Genomic DNA, 20,827 nt, shown 5'->3' with positions numbered 1-20,827 from the left:
TTGTATTTCTTTCCTCACTTTCAAGCTGATTTTTAAAGAGCGGCACAGTTTGTTGCGCCGTCAAATACGCCAATCTTTTTAATCAGTCGCCAGACGTTCTCTACGAATGCTAATTACGTCAACGACGGTTCGGATTGCGCTAATTAGGAAATAATTGTATCAATCCCACAGACTTAAAAGAGGATGCGCAATGCCTTTAATTTTTAGTGAACCCTCTCCTCCCCTTCATCCTTGTTCGCGTGATACTTCTGCGATTTTCAGTTTCCTTTTCTTTTCCCTCCCACAGCTTTTTTCTAGTAGGTTGTATTTTGATTCTACGTCAAGAAGCATGCCGATCATCATTGTTACTTGACTTACGGCCGTGTTTCATTAATCACGTTTCATTAGTGCGATGCTTGCCGACGATGTTTCTGTGAAAATTCTGTTATCATTACATACGTTTTGCCGTGTTGTAATTTCAGCAGCGTATCAACTCTGCTTCGCAAAGTGTGTAATCAAACAGCAACAAACATCGTATTTGCATCCGGACGCGATACGCTCTAATTCTGTACTTCTATTCACATCTACTCTCACATTTGCATCTAATTTTCTAGCATCATATTTTAGCGTCCGCGAGAGGCAAAACTATGTTTGCAATGTGTTTATATACGGGAGATACAGTTTATGCGGGAGATATTGATTAAATGAAAAACTGAAAGCGGGAGAGACTGAGTTAAATATATTTAGTAATATATTTATGAATTCGGAGATAGATCAAGCAAGTATTTAAAACAGTATCTGTTTGTATCTGTTTATTCAAATGTCTCTTAAGAAGTTTTTAATATAACATTTTCCTTGTTAGTTTTATCCGATTTCAATACACCTTACATCAACGTTAATTTTATCTCTTAATCACACATCGATCCAGCGCGTTATTTCTGCTTAGAACTGCGTTCATATTTCCAAGAAAAGAACAACGCGCGTTCCACCTCGCTGTTCACGCATTGTCGTAGAAACGCGGCGAACTTTCATAGAAAATACTTTGGTAGATATCCATGCCTCGAACACCCTGGCCGCAAAACGGCCTTCAATTCTCGTCGATCCCTTAATTCGAGAAGTCAACGCGCACGACCCATCGCGAGTTTCGATAGCCGAGTCGATCGTCGCACCGTCGCGTTCACCCAGATCATTTCACGCAGATCATGACGACGAAATCATTCTTTTCCCGCCCCCCCCCTGCAACGTCACCTGATTTACCTCATCGAGCACTTTGATTTTTCACGGATGCGCCACCGACCGACGCTTCGTTTCATCGTAGCCATTTTTCTTTTGAGTTGCCGTTCCCTACCCTGTGTTCCTACTTTCTGTTACAGATCTCGGTACCATCTATAGACATCGCGTACGATAGCGAGAGTCATCCAATAACGACGAGGATGTAGCCCGTGTGGCAGGGCTTTTCGACGAGAGAGAGAACCGCACGAATTTCAAGTCAAGACGATGATGATGCGCGCGATACAGGGAAGAGGAATTGACCGAGGGAAGAACAGGTCAGCGTAGAAGAAAGAAGGAGAGATTCCTCCTTGCTTCCTCGCGAGAGAACACGCCGGATGTTATCGCGAGACTGATAAAAACACTGCCAGGAGTAATGACGAGCTAGATTGCCGCTTCGTCCGCTGAACCGTTCCTTGGTCGATCTTGGCTTTCGCTCCTCGCTAACTGCCCCCCTACCTGCCTTCCCCCTACGTGTCGGCCCTGCCTTCGTCACGTACACACACGTACACGCTTATATTAATATATACACACCCGCTCTTTCTTTCTCTCCCTCGAGAGATCAAAGACTGAAAATAAAAGGTGGCGACATGTTGGGCGTGAGTCAGCCGGGCAACACGCCCTCGAGCTTACGGCACTCGGCGAGCTTCTCGTGCTTGCAACGCGGCACTGCCGGCGAGGGTCATCGGGCGAGGACCTCGACGTTGCTGCAACAACCGAGTCTACAGCTGAGCAACGGTCATCATCAGTACACGTCCAGCGGCCAGGCGGCGGCGGCTGCGGCCGCGGCAGCGGCCGCGCATTGCTCCCTCCTGCAGCATCATCAGCAACAGTCCCGCGAACCGTTTGATCCCGTCCTTCAGGACGGCAACGATTACGGGTTCGTGAGGATCCGGCCGCGGTTGCGCAGCACGAATGCGACCTTGTATCACGAGGAAGAAGTGGCGGCCGCGAAGAACGCCCTGAGGGAACAGCGTGACGCCGCCGCGTTCAGCGATCGCGAATGCGACTCCAACTTCAGGGACTGCCCGTTGAAAGTCAAGGACCACCGCGATCTTTCACCGAAGGGAACTGCCAAGAATCAGAATTCATTACGGGGCGCGTTGATTTTCTTCACCTCGACGTCGTCCTGGTGGAAGGCCCGACAACGGGAGGAGCAACTGAATGCAACCGGCGGTGCCACTGCCGCTATCAGCGCACCGTCGTCAGAACTACGGAAATGGCCAGGCACTTCGATGGCGTCACCCTCGAACGGGAGAAAGTGGCCGTCCTCGATGACGTCCCCCACGAACGATCGGAAGTGGCCCGTGGGTAACAGCCTGCTAACGTCGCCGTCGAACGAGAGGAAGTGGAACAGATCCTCGGTTTCGTCTACATCGACGAACCAACAGGATCGGAAGTGGCGGTCCCTCGGCGCACTTTTAAGGACTCCCGTCGGCACCAGCGGTAGCTCTCACATCAGTCAGAACTCCCTGTCGCACAACATGAGCGTGTCCATGATCGAGGGCGATCACTTTCGCGAGGAATCGCGCGGCTCGAGCTGCAAGGCGCGCTATCAACAGCCGACGTCCTACTCGGCGCGGGTGTCCCGTGTCAGTAGAGACGTTTATCGGGAGAACGGGGAGTTTGGTCAAATTGCCGGGAGGTCAAAGGTCAGCCGCAGGTTGTACCAAGATAGCCAGCCGGCAAACGAGCTCGACGAGAGACACGTCCCGCAGCGCAACCGACATCAGCTGGATGACCCCGAACAATGCAGGAGCACTCGAGAGGGACGCGAGCACGGCAGAGCCACGGAACAGAGCGCCATGGAGACCCGCGGCACGACCTCCACTACACGATCGAGTCGCGCGCAGAGCTTTTATCTTCTGGACGATTTTCTGCGGCCGCAGCCCCAGCAGCCGAGCAACAAGTGCATGCTGAATCTATACATATCCCCGTCGTACCCCGTCAAGTGCGAGCACGGCAGGTCGTGCGAGGTCAGGCAGGCGACCTGCCAGCAAGCGAACGTCGGCAGCAATATCACGCCGCCGCGACGCCACAACTCGAGCTCGGACAGTCTCGAAGTGGCCACCAGTCCGCTGCCGCCGCCGGTGCCGCCGCCGCCGCCGCATCAGGCCGCATCAGGTAACGCGCGGGACCGCGAACGGAATGAGAACCCGAAGGAGGCGAGTAAGGACGTGTGCCCGTGCAAACTGTGCTGGACCAATATGCAGAGATCCTTTGTGGAAGAGGTAAGTGAAGTCCCCCCCTCTCGAGGGGTGCGCCGGACAATAATTGAGTCGTTCGTCACGCCGCGTACTTCACGCTCGGAGATCCGCGGGAGATTCCGCTTGAGAAATGGGGCTATGATTAAGGGACTTTGACAAAGGATCGCGCCGGACGGAGGTCGCCGTCCCCGTCTGGTCGATTCATGTATACGGGCATACAGGGCGTCTCCGAACAATTTCGTTTATACGCTTTTCACACATATACTTATTCTTAACTAAAGTAATGAACTAATAAAATTAAAATTTTAATGGTCAGTTTTAATCATCGTTTAATAAGAGATCATTGAATTCTATACATTCTGTTAGATATAGGTAGTTCTTATTTTAGAACTTTAAAAGCATTTGCTGATACAATGTCTATGGAAGATCGGAACATATTATCGGTATGTAAAGCTAAATATGTATATTATATATACGCACAAATTTTGCTTACGACTTTTTCGTGCAATTTAGAGCCGATTTTCTCTCAACGAAAATGCCGATATTATACAGTGGTTTTTTTAATTGTAGACACGAACAAGCAATAAGATCTTATTCTCCTTGTGTAATTTCAAACAAATCCGACTTTAATAGGGCTTCAATTTGCGGCTTAATGTCGTTGAGATATCTAACGTTAAAGATTATAAAGTAATGGAAATACTTGGTCGGCTGCGGCATCCGCTACGGCGGAATCTCCCCCCGAAAGAAATCGATACGTCTGAAAGAGAAACCGAATAAGCGACACGGCATTTCGCCTGGACGGGGAATTGGTCGGCTCGTCGGGTTTTATCGTAATCGTTATCCGTGATGTTTATGTCGCGGCGAGTAACTTTCACCCCGGCGTGCGCCACGACTCCGCGATCGCGCGAAGATAGACGTCCGGCCGCGAAAAAGTGCTTGCGGCCCGGCAGTCGGAAAAGTCTTCCCCGAAGAGAGAAAGAAGGAGGATCCTCGACTATCCTCGACTGTCCGGTCATCCGTCGACGTATTTCTCAGCGAATAACTCGCCTTTAACCCGTTCCGTGCCGTTTGCCGCGCCGAGAGCGAGCTATCCTAACGCCTCTGTCAGGATCCCGCTTTACGACCGTTTGCGCGATCGGTAGCGCGCGATCCGACAGAGAGTATAGAGACGACGACGGAACCTCGGCTTCGTGGAACCCGCCGCAATTAGAGACGAGTCGGCGAAGAGTTTAACATCGAGCGGTGAGTTCGTAAAGTAGCGCCTTATCTGTCTTGCGTAAATTAATTTTCATGATCTTAAGGCAAGACTCGCATAGCCTCCGTGCTATTAATACGTATATAATTTATTGCATTGCGTTATCTGTCGGACGCGAATTTTTTTTTAAATTAAATTTAGAGTCTCTTAACGGGATATATTGATAAGAGATCGGTTATCACAATTATTAATTTTGAATATTACTTTATTTATTGTTGAACTTTTGACCGACAAAATCGAAACGCATAGAGATTCGCGAAGTGGCATCGAAGATGAAGATCGCGATGTCTCGCGCGATAAACGGTTGGGAGATTCAATCGAGCTCTTATCTTGCGTGAAAGGCAACGCGATTACATTAATCATCAATCGTTGGAGAATTCAAATCGCGTATTATATGCGGTGACAAGTGGAATAGATGAATATATAGGGACGACAGAACGCGCATTTGTCTTTGATATCATCTTACGATCGCGTGATTATTGCAAATAATCAGGGGCATTTCGAACTTGATACAAATCATACGGTAACATAGTGTATGAAATTAAATCGTGCTGCATTAAAATTATACAATCGCAAGCCAGATCACTGTGCACTGTTTCATAAGTTCACAGTATTTAAATATCTTAATGATTAAGCCGCAGATCGAAGTTTCATTTATTCATTTTCATTTATTTGGAATTAAACGCAGAATAAGATTTTATTACTTATTCGCTTTAGTGAAAAGAACTGCAGTTATACAAAATGCAATTCTGTAAGCTGTAAGGTCTCTAATTTATTCGAGCTAGAATATACGGTAATGCTATAGCAATCTCGAAATGCGCGACATTCTATGTACTGATCGAGTTCATCGACATGTGGCCCTTCTGTGCGTAATCGATAGTGTAAAGTCCCCCCAGGAATAGAACCGTAACGCGGATCGCAACACCGTTCGCAAACCTACAACCGGTATCGATCCTTTGACCCGAGAAACGCCTCACCCAGCGAAGAGCCGCGTTTGTCTATTTGCTCGATCGAATCCGAGCAAATATACGGCGATGCGGAAGGGTAAAAGGAAAAAAATTCACATACACGCATATTTTCAAGAACATGTCTATGGCGAGATGGAAGATAATTCAGCGACAAGCTGGCTGTATTAAAGTGAGATTGTATACGGAGTAATCTTTCTTTTTTTTTTTTATAACTAGCGACGCTCAGCGATAAACGCGCTGTATAAAAATGTATGCAGTGCAGACTAAACACGATTTCGGCTTCAGACTCTCGATCTTTCGTTCATCCGGACTCCGAAACGGTCGCGAGGTCGAGCCGACGAATCGCGGCTTCGAGGACGAGTCGGATTACAAGTTCACGCGCTTTCCGGGTCGCGACCCACCGCATACGCACACGCGCGCACTCGCACAAATCCGTCGGCTTATCGCCGGTGATAAGTGGAAGCACGTGCTGGTTGCGCGGGGGTATCTACTGTTTGAATTGGACAGCCGCCCGCCCCGCGGCTCGTCTTCGCCCTTTCCCTCCTCGCTCCGATGAGCGTGTGTCGAACATTCGTTATTTTTGGGACGCGCGGGCACGCGCGGCGTGGCGAAGGGAGGAAGTCGTATTTCTATCCTTCCAGTATCTGGCTCTATTATTAGTGAATGCTGGAGAGGTACGCTGGGTTTAACTGGGTTTCCGCCCGATTTTAAACACTGGCACATCCGACGAAGGAGAGGCTCTCTCTTTCTCTCTTTTTCGCTATCGTTGTTTCTCTCCTCTTATCGTACGTTTTCAGAAAATATCGCGCGCTGACATGTTCCTCGCACGATGGTTTCATCCGGTTTATATACGACGGTCGTATCCGCGGATTTGTTCGCGGTCGCGCGTGCCTGTTCATGCTGTTTCAATCTATCCGTGCATTACTTTTCGAATGTTATTAGTGAATACTATAGAGTATAGAGTACCCATGGCGTCGTCGCGTGTTTATCGATATCGATAAATGCGAAGACATCGGAGACGTTGATTGTATCGGGAGGGTAAATGCAACTCCAATCTATCAAATGTCTTTTTTAATGAACACAGGTTGAGACTGGATCGTTAATGTTACTGCTGTGTAAATTTTCCGTGAGGTTTCCTCGCTTCTCATTCCCCGATTGCGTAAGAGAATCGCCGTTTCATAAAACGAATTTACGACAACCGTGAAATTATCGAAGATTCTCTCACGTGGGTACTTTGGCATTTGTCACGGTCGGGACACGCTTGTCGCCGACTCTTTTAGCTCTATGAAATCGAGACGTCCTAGGTCAGGGACGCGTAACCTACGCATCCGGCTCAGACGTGTGCATTTTCGCTGTCGTTGACAGGCATGCAGATTACGGCCGTCTGCGGACGGAAAATTACTAGTAATATTTATACGCGGCCGGAGAATGTGACGTTAAATTCATATGATTTCGAGCATGAGCGAAATGAGAGAGCCGCGGACGCGACCGTGAAGAGATTTCATAGAATTACGCAAACTGATGGCATAACGACACGCCGCGGAAAAGAAAACGCACGTAAACGCATGATACTCTTCTTTCTGCAAATGCAACCGTCAAAATACTAGCGATGGGATTAAGTGTCCTGTATAAGATTCGAATCTGTTGGCGTAGTTTCAAACTCTTTATGGTTACGTCGGAAAATAAAAGCAGTACTTTTAGACCTGAATCTGAATGAAATGGGTTCGAAACTTCTATGAGTCTTCTCGAAAAATAAGAGTATTAAATACTTCCAAGTGGACTCGAATCAGGCTTAAATATGTTTGAATTTTTATGAGTACTTTACTAGAAATTTTACGCTTCACATAAAAACGTTTGTATATAAAGAGATAATTATTGTAATATATTATTTTTTGACAATTACAAATATTATATTATCAATCGTTGAAATTAAATATAGTAAAAAAACGCGATTAAAAATATAGAATAAAAGTTACTTAAAATTTTTACACATTACATTCTTTAAACTAACAATTTTATTTCTTAAAGTTTGAGTACTACTTGTAAAAGATTCGATTCTTTCTTCTGAACGTGATCCCATTCGATGAAGCATTAAGGAAAACAGGGTAGATTAGATAAGATAAGAGAAAAAGTTTCCCAAAGAAATGCTGAAATTAAACAGCGTATCGTGGCGCTGAAAGAAATTCCCCAACAATTTCTACGATTTTCCTCGCGCAGTTTCGTCGACCGGCGGCAAATTACTTACGTATCGCGTACGTGAGACGTAAAGTTGACGCGACTAGACGACTCATGATGATGCGCGCGAAAGACCGGCGACAGAAGTGGCGATGACTGCAAGTGCGATGGGAGAAAAGAGCGGCATCAGGTATGCGGCTGCCGTATGTCGGAGACACGTACGTGCAAAGTGCAGGGTGGAAATAATCGTGCAACACCACCACGTCGGAAATAGAATGAACTGATCGCCAAAAAGTCACTCGTCTGCGTTATTACTAACTAGATACTTATATCTTCGTGAATACTTTATCAATGCTTCGTCAATGTTGAAAAAATTTCGATTCTTGAGCTCGCTCGAAGGAATTTGTTATTTTCGAAGGATCGCGTTACTGTTACGACAAGGCGTGAGAAAATTCAAATGTTCAACGAACGTTCTCGGATCAGGTGCGATGCATCGAATCCTTTTCTTCCTTCTTACGACCCTGATCTCGAACGCGCTTAATCCGTCGTCTGAATCGATCCCGCATCCCGTATTCATTGCTTTCGTGAATACGAGACGGTGAACGCACACGTATACACGTACGCGCATATACGTCGCCCGTCCGGAGTGAGTAATACTTCGGCAGCCGGGCGTATATCACAACATAATATCTCCGTGTAGGAGTTATCTTCGCGTGATTTCTTTACGTGCCAGGCATCTGGGCATGAGCGCGATGTTGGAGGCACGTATATGTAGAAACGGTCCGATAGAACGAACGAGTCGTCGCTGATCGGGCGCGAATAGCGATAGGAGGAAAATTATTACAAATGATGTTGCAAGAATGTTCGCCGTCGCACGCAGGAGTCTAAACTTGTCCCGAGAATATCGATATTTCTAATAGCCTTCCGATACGTCGAAATGTTCTTTATTTAGCACGCTTTTACAGATGTATTACATCTCTCGCTGTGAGGAAATATTATCTAAAGTAAATACCTCCTGATATATTGAATCGTTTCTCGTAGCGTCGCAAGAACGGACAAGCGTTATCGTCGTGACTGACATTTAATAAAAAAAGAAAGTGGATCTAATCCTGTGACAGGAGCGGACATCTATAGGTGGAACATCTCGGTGACGATAGAAAATATCGTGTTCGTGAAGGAAGGCACGGCCGGATGGCTTCGAGAGGCGCTCCAAGTTGAATCGTCCTGTAGGGCCCGGGAGGGGACAGGACCATCGACCATCTATAAGATAGAAGCCACGAGATAGACCCCTGACGGTGATATCTCACGGTGAGATCTTCGAGGCCCGGCCGTGTCCGTCGTTGCGTCGAACCGGGTGATTTATCATTATTGAAATACGGGCCGTTTGAGCCATCGTAGTCCACTCTCGCGCGACATGCGACGTTTCTTCTGCCGGCCGGGAGTCCCTTTTGTGCCCCGCTTCGCGCTCAGTATATACGTTTGCTTTCCACTCGAAAGTTATTCAAATCGACCGTAACGATCGCGAGATAAAATTATCCAAACCGGAATTACTCTTCCCGAGGCAGTACATGTCAGAATAATAATACATCCTATTTTATCGATCGCTTTGTTGATTGTTACAATTAATAATCTAAAAATATAAGTACATGAAAGTTTGTATACGATGTAAGGACGTAGGATATATCTTTTGGCGCTCCTCGAGAAAAATTTATTGTTGCATTATGCAAAGCGACATTGATTAAAACAGTATTGCGCAGCGAATTGAAAGCTATTTTTAGAATATATTTATTTCACTTTCATATTGGCGGTATCATCGCGTACGTCATCTCGCGAGAAGGTGATATCGCCGCGCAGCGAGTCCGCCTCGGAGCGAGTCGAATAAATTTGCAATCGCGCGCGGCGGTTTGTTTCTTTTTTTTTTTCCACACGCGCAACCGATGCCCGCGCGGCGGACATTGCCCATCGCGCCGACCGACCGACCGAAGCAACCCGAAAGGTTGCACCCGCGACGCGTATCGCCATAAATTTTATTCTCTTCAGCAACTTTCGCGTTCATTCGCGCGCCTGCCCGCGCGTAAAAAGTTTTTCAGACAGCGCTCAACAACGCGGACCGGTCACGATTTAATGATGTTACGTTAAACGAAATTTATCCGCCTGCACCTTCCCTGCCTTGTGCGCGAACTCGCTGCCGATCGGAGCTTGCGATATATATATATATAAGCGCCGGTTCTCTCTTTCTCTCTTTTTGTCCCGCGGGCGTCGATCTGAAATTGCTCGTTGCGAACGCTAATTGTAACGGTGCCTTTTATAATACATCGTCTCGTCGCGATTACGAACGACTGCTTGGCGAAATCGTTTATCACGGAGTAGCTGAGAGATATAAGCGCGCGCGGTGGAATTAGATTGGGGAACGGGTCAAGATGTAAACCGCGATCAAAATCTTCCCGGAATCCTCGGACAGTGCACTTCCGCGCGCACTTCTCTTCTCATTCCTCTGCCCTCCCCTCTTCGCGAAATAAAATTTCTTTTTGTCAACACAGATGGTGGCCGAATGCACTTTAGTACAAACCGGATCCGAGCACATGGCATTACTCTACGTCTGGAAGATAACGCCACGAACAAACAAGCGGATTCCGGTTTGCACCGGTGTTCTATGGTTGCACCGGCAGCAGGTCTAGCATTTAATCACGATCTATTCAGCGAGAACATACTCTTTTAATTATTTTCGTACAATTAATTATCTTTTTTATTTTGACGAAGACCCGCATCTTTTCGGTTTAGCAGTAAAACCTTGCGAAGTAACACTGCTAACATTTCTACCTGCTAGTGCAGGAAGAAATTTATTTATAACGTGCGATGTACGTATAATATGTTCACGTTTAACGGATGTCTTTCAATACAGCATCTCCGAGAGAAGATGTTCGTGACACCCTCGGGCAATGCGGTTGAGAGTCGCTGCACGGACGATACAGTATATTTCTCATATTTTTGCCAAGCCCTCCCCTTCGAGCAATCAAATAAGATTATTACGTTCGTGGCGAGAGAGAGAGAGAGAGAGAGAGAGAGAGAGAGAGAGAGAGAGAGAGAGAGAGAGAGAGAGAAAGAGAGAGAAAGAGAGACTACAACGTTGAGAACGGACGTGCCGGTTGATCGAAACGCAGCGTCTCGCGCGAACGATCCTTCGAGGACTTTTTAGAGCGCGATTAGTGCGCTAATGAACTGACAAACGACGGCTACCCTGAGTTCCGGTTATTAAACCGCAAGACCGCTGCGGTGCGAAAGACAATGGGCTCGCTTTTAAATGACGACCGATCCCAAACCCCATTTACGTCGAATGCATACTAAATGCGTGCGGCTTGGATTTTATAGTCCCATCCCATAAAAATGAGGGAATGGAAGACACCAAGACCGGCAAGACCTTGAAGAGATTGCTCTCGATATTAATACAGTTTTTAGAAATTTCTTTAGCTTATCGACGAAATTTTTATCTTGTAGAAAATTATTCCTTAATAGGCAGACTCTATATATCGAACAAATTATTTCTGCTTTATTCTTAGCTGAGTAAATTGTTTGCATAAGATAAGAACGAGTCTTTTACCATTGTGGATGTAGTAGATCCCTGCAATATGCACTCCGTTATCGACAAGTCAAATCCTACTTTACCGAAGTAGGCAGTCGCGATGTAGGTAGTCGACAGGCAGCATGTCGTGAAGATGACAGCACCAATATTTTTTTCGGTCTTTGACCGAAGTATATTTATAAGTTATATAAATTTTTTTATATGTTACTTGAGATTTTTATTTTCGCGCATTAACTTTTATATATTTCATTAGGTTTTTATTTTATTCTCGTTGTAAGTGCAATGTTTGGTAGGTTCGTACAATAAGATACTTATAAATAACACGCCCCTTGTCTATTATAATCTCTTTTGTAAGCTTTTTTGTAATACAACGGATAAGTTTATTTATTTTATTGTTATTATTATATTTGATGCAAAATTTTGTTTAATATATTCTCTTATATTTGACTATAATTATGTTTAAAATTTTGTTAATATCTTTAGGAATGTTATTTTAATAGAACTCACGGGGCATACTTTTACACATCATTCCATTAACATTATGTATGTTTTTCATAAATAGTTTTGCAAACATAAGCTTTGTAACCAACAATTTTATAAAATTCGGTTTTTTATTTACATATCTTAGAAGAACATTGACAGTCGGCAGTTGTAATTTAATAATTTGCCACTGAAGCTCTTTTGCAGGCACGTTTGCACAAGTGTACGAATTGTCTGCAAAACTGCGATGTAAAAGAGAGACGAGTCCCAATCCATTTTTCCGAATAGCTCGATATCTTATCTGATTGTCAACTCGCATAACGGGGTGCATTCATTCGCGCGAATGTGAAGATGGGTGACGGGTGATAAAGCGAGTCAATCAATGTAGTTGCATCGCGTGTGATCCGTGTGATAACGTACGGGATTCGTAAAAACGTGCAAACCGCGAATCTCCCTTCTCCCCGTCACTCCTCCTTAACGCTCAATCACGCCGTCAAGCTCATCTACTCTCCGGGAATGCGGGTGTACGATTCTCAGGCCGTGGCGCTCGTAATGGGCCGCCTGGTCGGTGAGATTTAGATTCCCGGTAGAATTGGCCACCCGTATCCCCCGTATCGCGCGCCGTTAGCGTTTGCCGCATTAAATGCTCCCCCTCCCCGGCGATTTAACTGTAATACGAATTCCGTCGCGCATCCAAAGAAAATCCCTGGCAGCCGATCTCGTAACCGAGCTCGCAAGTCAGCAGCTGGCACTCGCTGGACGTTCGGGATCGCGCGCCAACTCCCTGTAAAACAATGAGGATCAACATTGTAAAAAAAAAAAAACGCATAAAACATATGAGGAAACGTTTAAAATGGACAAGGATACCCATATATCCTATAATACCAAGGATATACGTTTTCACTACAAATTATATAAAATTCACGCTTATTGCACGTGTAGTTTTACGTAGGACTTTTTTAGCGGTATGCTTCTATATAGACTTATATAATAATAAATATAATAAATATTTATATACTAGATAAATTTTATTATAGATAAGGCAAAAAGTCGAGGAAAAAAACTTGCTTCTTTTTTTTTAAGAACTTTCGAAGACAAGTTTTACGTGCAAAACCGGAACTTTGTTACACAAGATATAAGATATTAACTGTTTTCTCAGCTATTTTCTGCCATCTTTTAGACAGTCTCATTATTCCGTCCTCATTGAGCACATAACGTTACGCTCAACAACAGCCATTTATTTAAAAAAAAAAAAACGAGATTTTTGGCTAATTTGGTATGTAAGCGGAAATAACTGGTTCCCGTTATGCTCTTGCTTCGACGTTTGAAATTGCGTGTGAATTAATAATTTGTGAATGTCAATACGGTAGGAAAATTGGCTGTAATATATTAATTAACTGAAATAATTATAATATAATAATTAACCGTGATATATTATTCGTAAAATAACACGTATAATATATACGACGTAAAAATAATCCGAATTCCAACAGGATGGCTCGTGAAATGTGTTTTCTATTCCGTTAAATATTGATTTACATTTGTTTAATATTTCTCGGTTAAATATCCCGTAATTCACACACACGCAGTATAAATATGATTATCTCGTAACGTATACATGAGTGACATTTAGAGTAAGCTCTTTGACTCCGAGCGCGAACTGCTCATAATCAGCGATCTTGTTGATATACGGGCGCCATTGCCGTGGTGTATTTGCAGGCCGTTCTGTGTGGATGCAAAGTTCCGGATATGCTTGAGATTTAATATTTTCACGGAACTCATTTGAGACGCTTGGCGCTCCAGTTTCCGCTTTTACTGCGCCGTAAGTATATACACGGGTGCCTCGAGTCTCGAGAACGAACTTCGTGAGTAGGCCGTAACAACATAATGTGGTCTAATACACGACAGTCTGATAAGAGTTTCGGGTTGAAAAGCTATTTCAACGAGCACATTCCGTCGCGGTCTCGTAGCAGCTGTTCTTCGTGTACAATCAGAAGTAACTTCGCCGGTTAAATTCAGAAACGTTATTACTTCCAAGAGTAGGTATAAGATTATGTCGCGATAACTTCTTGTTCCTAAGCTTTTGTCATGAGATTTCAAAAACCGGATAAAAAAGTATCAAGAGATGTACGAGACAAAATTCCATTCCAAGTTGATCTACAATTGGTGCGATTCACTCGAGTCATCCCATCTCTCTCGTGCGTTAGATTGAACGCTCGTGTTATGTCTCGTCGTTACATTTCATATACGTTCGTATATAGGCTCACATCGCGTGTATGCCCTGCATCCTCGAGCCACTCGCGAGATCGAAATAATTATGCGACAAGGAGCGGAAGTACGATCGTATGCCGATACATGAGATGTAATTCGACGCCGATGCAACGATGAAGCGTCCCTTTGTATCTACGACGTGGTGTGTACGCTCGGCGCTCGACGCGCACACACATACGATCGCAATCACGGTAATCACGATACGTCAGACGCGCCAACGCCGCGCCGGTCGTGTCGCCTGTCCGTTTCGAAGCTGTGCGATATGCGGAACTTCTTTCAGTAATTCGTAACGTTATTGCGAGTGGGCATGGCGACGATCTGTACGCCGTATATATAATCAGATAACGGACTCGACGGCGATGAGAGTGGATCGACCCTTTTCATGTAATGACGGTTTTTTCATGGGCTGTCGATCGTTTAGCGAATGAAATTCCAGACGTCGACGACAATATGAGATAGAAAGAGAGAGAGAGAGAGAGAGAGAGAGAAGAAGAAAATGCACAGAAATAATACTGACGTTTTTCACCAGCTGCGCGTAGACTGTTGCTTTTTTAACTGGTGATAAGGAGATAATAACGTTTCAAATAGTTTCCGTAACGCTTTTAAATTAATTAATTCGCTTATAATACGCTTATGCATTAACAAAGTAGGAATCACTCGCAAATGATATCGCTGCATGCGTCGTATGCCCTAAGGGAGTCGCTGGAATCCCCGGGCAACGCTTTATTTTGAAACGGGAGTTCATAGTATAGCGACGCGCGGAAACTCTCGCGGATGCAGAGGCAACGTTACCTAATTAGCACTTTCCTAACAAATAGAGCAAAGGCTCGAATTTCGCTCCCGCAGGCCGCGCGTCGGCGAACGCGGTGCCAATTCGCTGTATAATTGACTGATTGAACGAACTCACCGAGTGAAGTTCGATCATAATTATGCTGAAGGGTCTCGTCCGGATGGATAGTAACTATGTAGTCGTGCATCCCTGCACGTCGAGCCAACAGAGTTTCAAAAAACCACTAAAAAGGGAAAAAAGGCGCCCTCCAAGGGGCGCTCCAATCGCTGCCGTGGGCCTGCGCATCTTCCTAGGCCCGCGCGCATCCGCCATATTTCTTCATAGTTCGAAACAGTATAGGCCAGTAAGTCGCCATCTAAGGTGAATGGGTGGGAGAAGTAAGATCCAAAAGGAGCTACTGGGGAGGGAGGTCCATCCGGACGAGACCCTTCAGCATAATTATGATCGAACTTCACTCGGTGAGTTCGTTCAATCAGTCAATTATGCCTAGGGTCTCGTCCGGATGGATAGTAACTATGTAGCTGTTCACCACGCGAATTACCTGGCCCTCAAAAATGAGAATGCACATCGGTTTTTTTTTGTTTTTTTTTTAATTAAAAACCAGAAAAAAAAAAAAAAATTTTCTTACAAAAGTTGTTTAAGGAAGTATAGAGTTGGTGCCCGCAGAAAGAATCGAGTTCGCAAACGCGTCTGAATCTACGATCGGACGATTATAAAATCTCGCAAACATACGAGATTCTCCGGACCAACCTGCGGCCCTTTTTATGAGGTCTAGAGAGACTCCTTTCTTGGCCGCTAACGAGGTAGACGCATGACGCGTGCTATGCGCCGAAAAAGATTCATCGACTCCACAGGCCACAAGAGTACTCCGTATCCACCGACTGATGGTCTGACTTCCCGCAGGTCTATAAGGCCTTTTTAAAGTTATAAATAAAGAGTCACAACCGATTGGGCGCAAATTGACGGTACGCTCTAAATAATCCGAAATAAGCACTGTAATGCATAAGTTATCGTGGCCTGTAAAGCGAGAAAAAGAAAGTAATGGCTGAGAGCGACCCGGCGCCGATGTCTTCAAGCGATCCGCTATCCGAATAGTGATCTTATTTCTAGTTAGAGATATTTGTGAGACTTTAATTGCTGCCAAGGTTTGACAACGCTGACCTGAACACAATGCTAGCATTAACACGAGTTTCCTCGTAAGAGTGTCTAAAGAGAGATCTTGGTGGGGAAACCAAGAACCTAGCTTAGAAATCACCGGGGCCGGGTCCCAAATGAAATCATATTTTGGATGCGGCGGTTTCAAAATCCCCGCTCCCTTACAGAAGCGCCGAACTAATGGGTGATCACCTATTTTATTGGCAGAAATTAAGGAAATCGCCGATCTTGATGTATTCAGAGCGGAGTATGAGCCAGCACTATCTAGCTCTTTTGACAAAAAGGCGAGAAAGTCTTCCGCTTTTGGACAGAATAGATCGATCTGGCGACTCTTGCAAAAGAACCACCATGATCGCAAAGGCCGCGAATACTGTTGGATTGTAGCCGGGGCGAGCGAGGCCAACATTACGTTCAATGCCGAGTCAGGAACTAGTCGCGCTGCAAAAGCTTGCCAGATAATCTCCCTGCTGCCAGGGAAAGGGAGTTCGCCGCCGGGTGTTGAGACCTAAGAGGAGCGGAAAGAAGATTATTAGATGGAGGAAGAATCAGAGGTTCTTCTATTAACATGCGCTGAAAGAGGGGGAACCAGGGTTGCGAAGGCCACCAAGGCACCACTACCACTCCTTCCGCTCTGTCGTCAATAATCTTGCGTAATACTCTGGTAACTAATATAAAAGGAGGGAAGGCGTAGAAGAAAAATCCCTCCCAAGATAGCGTAAAAGCATCCACTGCAAAGGATCCGGGATCTGGTAGCCAAGAGACGTAAGTGTCGCATTTCGCGTTTAAAGCGGAAGCAAAAAGATCGATTTCGAAGGGACCGAACCGTCGCAAAGTTGTTCTGAAACCGGATTTGGACAGTGACCACTCGGTATTTGTATCCAATCGGCGAGATTCACTATCCGCGACAACGTTCTCCGACGAGGGTATGTGAGAAGCGAAGAGGAAAATGTTTCTCTCCTCGCACCACTGCCAGATATCTTTGGCGATTGAAGACAAAACCGGAAATCTGACAGATCCGAAACGGTTAATGTATGATAAAGCCGTCGTGTTGTCCAGCCTCAAAAGGATGTCGCAGTCACGACATGTGGCCGCAAAGGATTTAAGGGCGTAAAAAGCCGCCTTTAATTCAAGTACGTTGATATGTAGAAGACGCTCTTCCTCCGACCACCATCCATGAGTACTATTGGAACCGCATGCGGCCCCCCAGCCGGTAAGTGAGGCATCAGAAAATATTTCCGCTGTATAGATACCTGCTCGAATAAAATTTCTTTGATGACGATTTGATAGGATCGACATCCACCAGCGAAAATCCTCGTTGATAGAGGAGGGGAGTTCCATTACCGCAGCAAAATTGTTCTCGTATTTCTGCAAAGCAAGATATTTCGCCCTCTCGAACGATTTGGTATACAGAAGGCCATATTGGACCGCTGGGCAAATCGATACCAGAGAGCCAATCATAGACGCAAAAACTTGAATCGTGCAATGAGCACTTCTTGACAAAGAAGACACGAGAGAGTAAAGGCTACGTCAACGTTGCTCTGGAATAGTAACCGATTGCTGGACAGAGTTAAAAACAAAACCCAAATACTTGCGCTCATGAGACGGTTCAAGTTCCGATTTCCGAAAATTAATGACAAACCCTAAAGAGGTGAGAAGGTCGATGTGAGCTTGTACGTTAAGCCGGCAAGCGGCTTTGGAAGGAGCTAGCAGAAGAAAATCATCCAGATACACAACTGATTCGTAACCCCGAGAACGGAGAAAAGCAACTACGGGGCGAAGCAACTTAGTAAAGATGTAAGGAGCAGTAGCGAGCCCAAAGGGCAAGGCCAAAAATTGATACGTTTTCCCTCTCCACTGGAAGCGTAAAAATTTCCTGTGTTCCGGGTGAATTGCCACTAGTAGATATGCATCTTCAAGGTCAAGTGAAGCCATCTGTGATCCTGGTAGCATGAGGCGAACTACTGTGCGCCAATCCTCTAACTTGAAATGCGGCGGGGAAATGTATAAATTTAGATCTTTTAAATTTAAAATAAAACGCATCCCTCCGGAGGATTTCTCAATCAGAAAAAAGGAGGATAGAAATTGATCTTCCGATGACTCCACCTGGGTAATGGCCCCTTTGTTAAGCAAGCGCTGAATTTCCGCATCGCACTGAGACTCGACTGAAGAGGTGAAAGTAGGTTCGGCGAGGACCGGACGCATTATTGGTGTAGAAGAGAAGGGAATCTTATATCCACGTACTGCGCTGAGAACCTCAGGATCCGATGTGATACCTTTCCAGGCGTGAACGAAATTTGCTAATCTGCCTGCAACTCTCACCTCGTTTAGCGACGATGTCGGGAGCGAGACGATGACCTCCGGGATCTGTCCTTCGACCATGCCCCACTCCTTCGATGTGGAGGGTTGTTCCGGCGAGTGGGGCCCTTCGAGTTTCCCGATGTCGAGGGTAACTTAGGCTGCGGCTGTGCTCGGGCCGGCTGATGAGCGGCCGCCTTGCTTATAGCCGGTTTTGGTTTGTAGGTTAGCTCCCTAGCTACCTTCTCGCAGGCCTTGGCTTCTTTGATATCTTCGGCGAAAGAGCTACCGAATAACCAATCGTCGATCGGCGCCGAGTCCGCCGTATTCTTGCCCAGAAAGTTAAGAGCTGGTTTAATAAAGGCCCGTCTCTGCAACGAGAGACGGTATTGTAGATCAGCCAATAGCTGGATGCCTTCAGCAATAGGCTGCAAAGGCTTTCTTGCCTCCTCGGATAACATTTGGTCCACTTCCTCTGACAAGAATTTCGAGACACCTGAGCCTATGGCGTTAAGAGCCGCTGCCAGCTGTGACTGATGTGTCGCTTGCGCTTCGTCTCGTTTGAGAGCGGAGGTGGATCCCTTTAAGGTCGGAAGTAATAATTTATTTAACTTCGGTGGTCCTAAAATCGAGAGATCCCCTTTAACTTCATGTTCGGTGAGGAGTTGTGACCTCAAAGCATCCGGAAGACCTTTGTGGACAGTATCACGAGCAAAGGCGAGTGCCGTCTGATCCCACGTCGAGGCGACGGGGGGATCCGTACACGGGCCAAAGAGCTCGGACGCCCTCTTACTCGCCTTATTCCCACTTTCGTCAGGAGGTGAGAGGGGGGCGAAGGATACGCTGCAGTTACGCGCGTCTACGCCTGAGCCTAAAAAAGCGGAAGCTGAAATGAGTAAACGCTCTCGAGGTCCCGATCGGAATCGTTCCCTCTATGCCAAATTGTGGCTGGGCCAACAAAAAGGGTCGACAAGGGAACGCACCTGGTACGACGCCCCGGTTCAAGAAGAACCGTCCGAGACCTCCTTTAAGCGCTTACCTTCCGCTTGCAGCCCCGAGTCGGCCGGTAGCGTCGACCTAACCTCCTCCGGCTGGTCCGAATGCGGTTGCGACGGGACGGAATGCTGATTCTCCTGATCCTCCTGCACTGCTGAGACATCCGCTGGACGACCACTGTCGCTACGAGGCGAGGCAATAGCCCCGGGCGCGTCCAGGCCTCTTGGCGGCGCGCACGCACTCGTGTTATCCGGGGCCGACCGGGGAACGTGGGCATTCGCCTCGATCCTCGCGATCCGATTTCCCTGCTCGGTTATGAGCTCTAGAATACGATCTAGAGAATCTGAGCGGGAGACTTCTCGAGAATGTGACCTATACTTAACCGGTCTGCGAAATCCTCTTTCCTCGCCTGAAGAATCTCGTGATGAAGCGCGTTTGCGCCTTTTGTGGCTTCTAGGAGATCTAGAGCGTTTCCTGCGCGAGGATTTACCCATAATTAGGCCAACGAATGACTGAGAAGAAACGAAGAACTGCTGAAAAAACGGGAAAAACCGAGGTGCTGATGTGTGTTGCTCGACGAACAGAAAACACAATGAAGAAATATGGCGGATGCGCGCGGGCCTAGGAAGATGCGCAGGCCCACGGCAGCGATTGGAGCGCCCCTTGGAGGGCGCCTTTTTTCCCTTTCTAGTGGTTTTTTGAAACTCTGTTGGCTCGACGTGCAGGGATGCACGACTACATAGTTACTATCCATCCGGACGAGACCCTAGGCATAATCAGAAAATTGGAAATCTATTTATCTTCGCGTTTGTTTTGCGTCGGGTCGCGCGCTCGTTTGCATAAAAGCGCGTTTAATTGATCGCCAACCACTGCGGGGCTGAAGAAATAACGGCGGCCGCATCGCGGGTTTCGTATCGTCTTATCGATCTCCGTGTATAACGCGACCGAGCGTAATGCGAGTCGAAAGTCGAATATCGGTGACACCCGGCGCGGCGTTCCCTAAGACGCTTCCACAACGCGGAACGTCGCCGGATGTTCTCACGAATTTACGGAAAAATGCATTCTACGTTGAAAGTTGCCTGCTGCCATATCGAGAAGGAGCAAGCCGATTCCATGACGGTCGGCGAAACGAATTAAACGGAGACGCGCGAACGAACCGACCTAGGTGATCATATCATATTTGTAGAAACGTTGAAGCAGTCGAACTTGTACTATTTAGGTACTTTTCTCGAAGTTAATGTTAATGATACCGTTATACGGTTTTTTGTATAGTGTTAGGCTGCGATGTAACCCTGAAAAATCTACATCTTATCTCATTTCTATATAAGTGGCACGAGTTCGAAAGTCTTGTGCAACAGCCCGAAACGTGCGGGACACGTTATCGATTTTGTTGATACGGCATGGCTA

At 46.2% G+C, this 20,827-nt stretch overlaps 2 protein-coding genes across 5 annotated transcripts in view; one reads left to right on the top strand and one right to left on the bottom strand.

Moving 5' to 3' along the window:
- LOC143893813 (uncharacterized) overlaps positions 1-20,827 on the top strand; it is a 150,020-nt gene that overhangs the window by 49,362 nt on the left and 79,831 nt on the right. For both annotated transcript variants that reach the window (XM_077399527.1, XM_077399528.1), the window contains exon 2: positions 1,353-3,479. In XM_077399527.1, coding sequence (XP_077255653.1) covers positions 1,839-3,479 — 1,641 coding nt within the window. In that variant the 5' untranslated portion in view covers positions 1,353-1,838. The remainder of the gene's footprint in view (positions 1-1,352; positions 3,480-20,827) is intronic.
- Positions 11,705-20,296, bottom strand: LOC143893999 (uncharacterized). 3 transcript variants are annotated; one of them, XR_013255976.1, is made up of 4 exons: positions 19,464-20,296; positions 18,449-19,295; positions 15,092-15,329; positions 11,705-12,697 (listed from the first exon to the last, which is right to left on the bottom strand). XR_013255976.1 is itself a non-coding variant. In XM_077399951.1 (3 exons), exons 1-2 carry the CDS (start codon positions 19,912-19,914, stop codon positions 18,454-18,456), a joined length of 1,293 nt encoding a protein of 430 aa, XP_077256077.1. In that variant the 5' UTR covers positions 19,915-20,296; the 3' UTR covers positions 11,705-12,697; positions 18,449-18,453. The 3 variants fall into 3 exon arrangements, 2 of the variants coding, with proteins under 2 accessions (XP_077256077.1, XP_077256076.1); XM_077399951.1 differs by lacking the exon at positions 15,092-15,329; XM_077399950.1 differs by lacking the exons at positions 11,705-12,697; positions 15,092-15,329 and adding an exon at positions 16,499-16,634.

The sequence above is a fragment of the Temnothorax americanus genome, unplaced genomic scaffold, assembly GCF_048541705.1.
Source record: "Temnothorax americanus isolate GAGA-0224 unplaced genomic scaffold, ASM4854170v1 Scaffold13, whole genome shotgun sequence".
NCBI lineage: Eukaryota > Metazoa > Arthropoda > Insecta > Hymenoptera > Formicidae > Temnothorax > Temnothorax americanus.
This window is presented reverse-complemented; position numbering and strand designations above follow the sequence as displayed.

Bases quoted from the DNA above. Each gene is read 5' to 3' on its own strand.
- LOC143893999 (XM_077399951.1), bottom strand. From the start codon at position 19,914: ATGGGTAAATCCTCGCGCAGGAAACGCTCTAGATCTCCTAGAAGCCAC. The intron at 19,296-19,463 runs GTAAGCGCTTAA...CCGCTTTTTTAG, and splicing joins CTCGGGGCTGCAAGCGGAAG to GCTCAGGCGTAGACGCGCGT.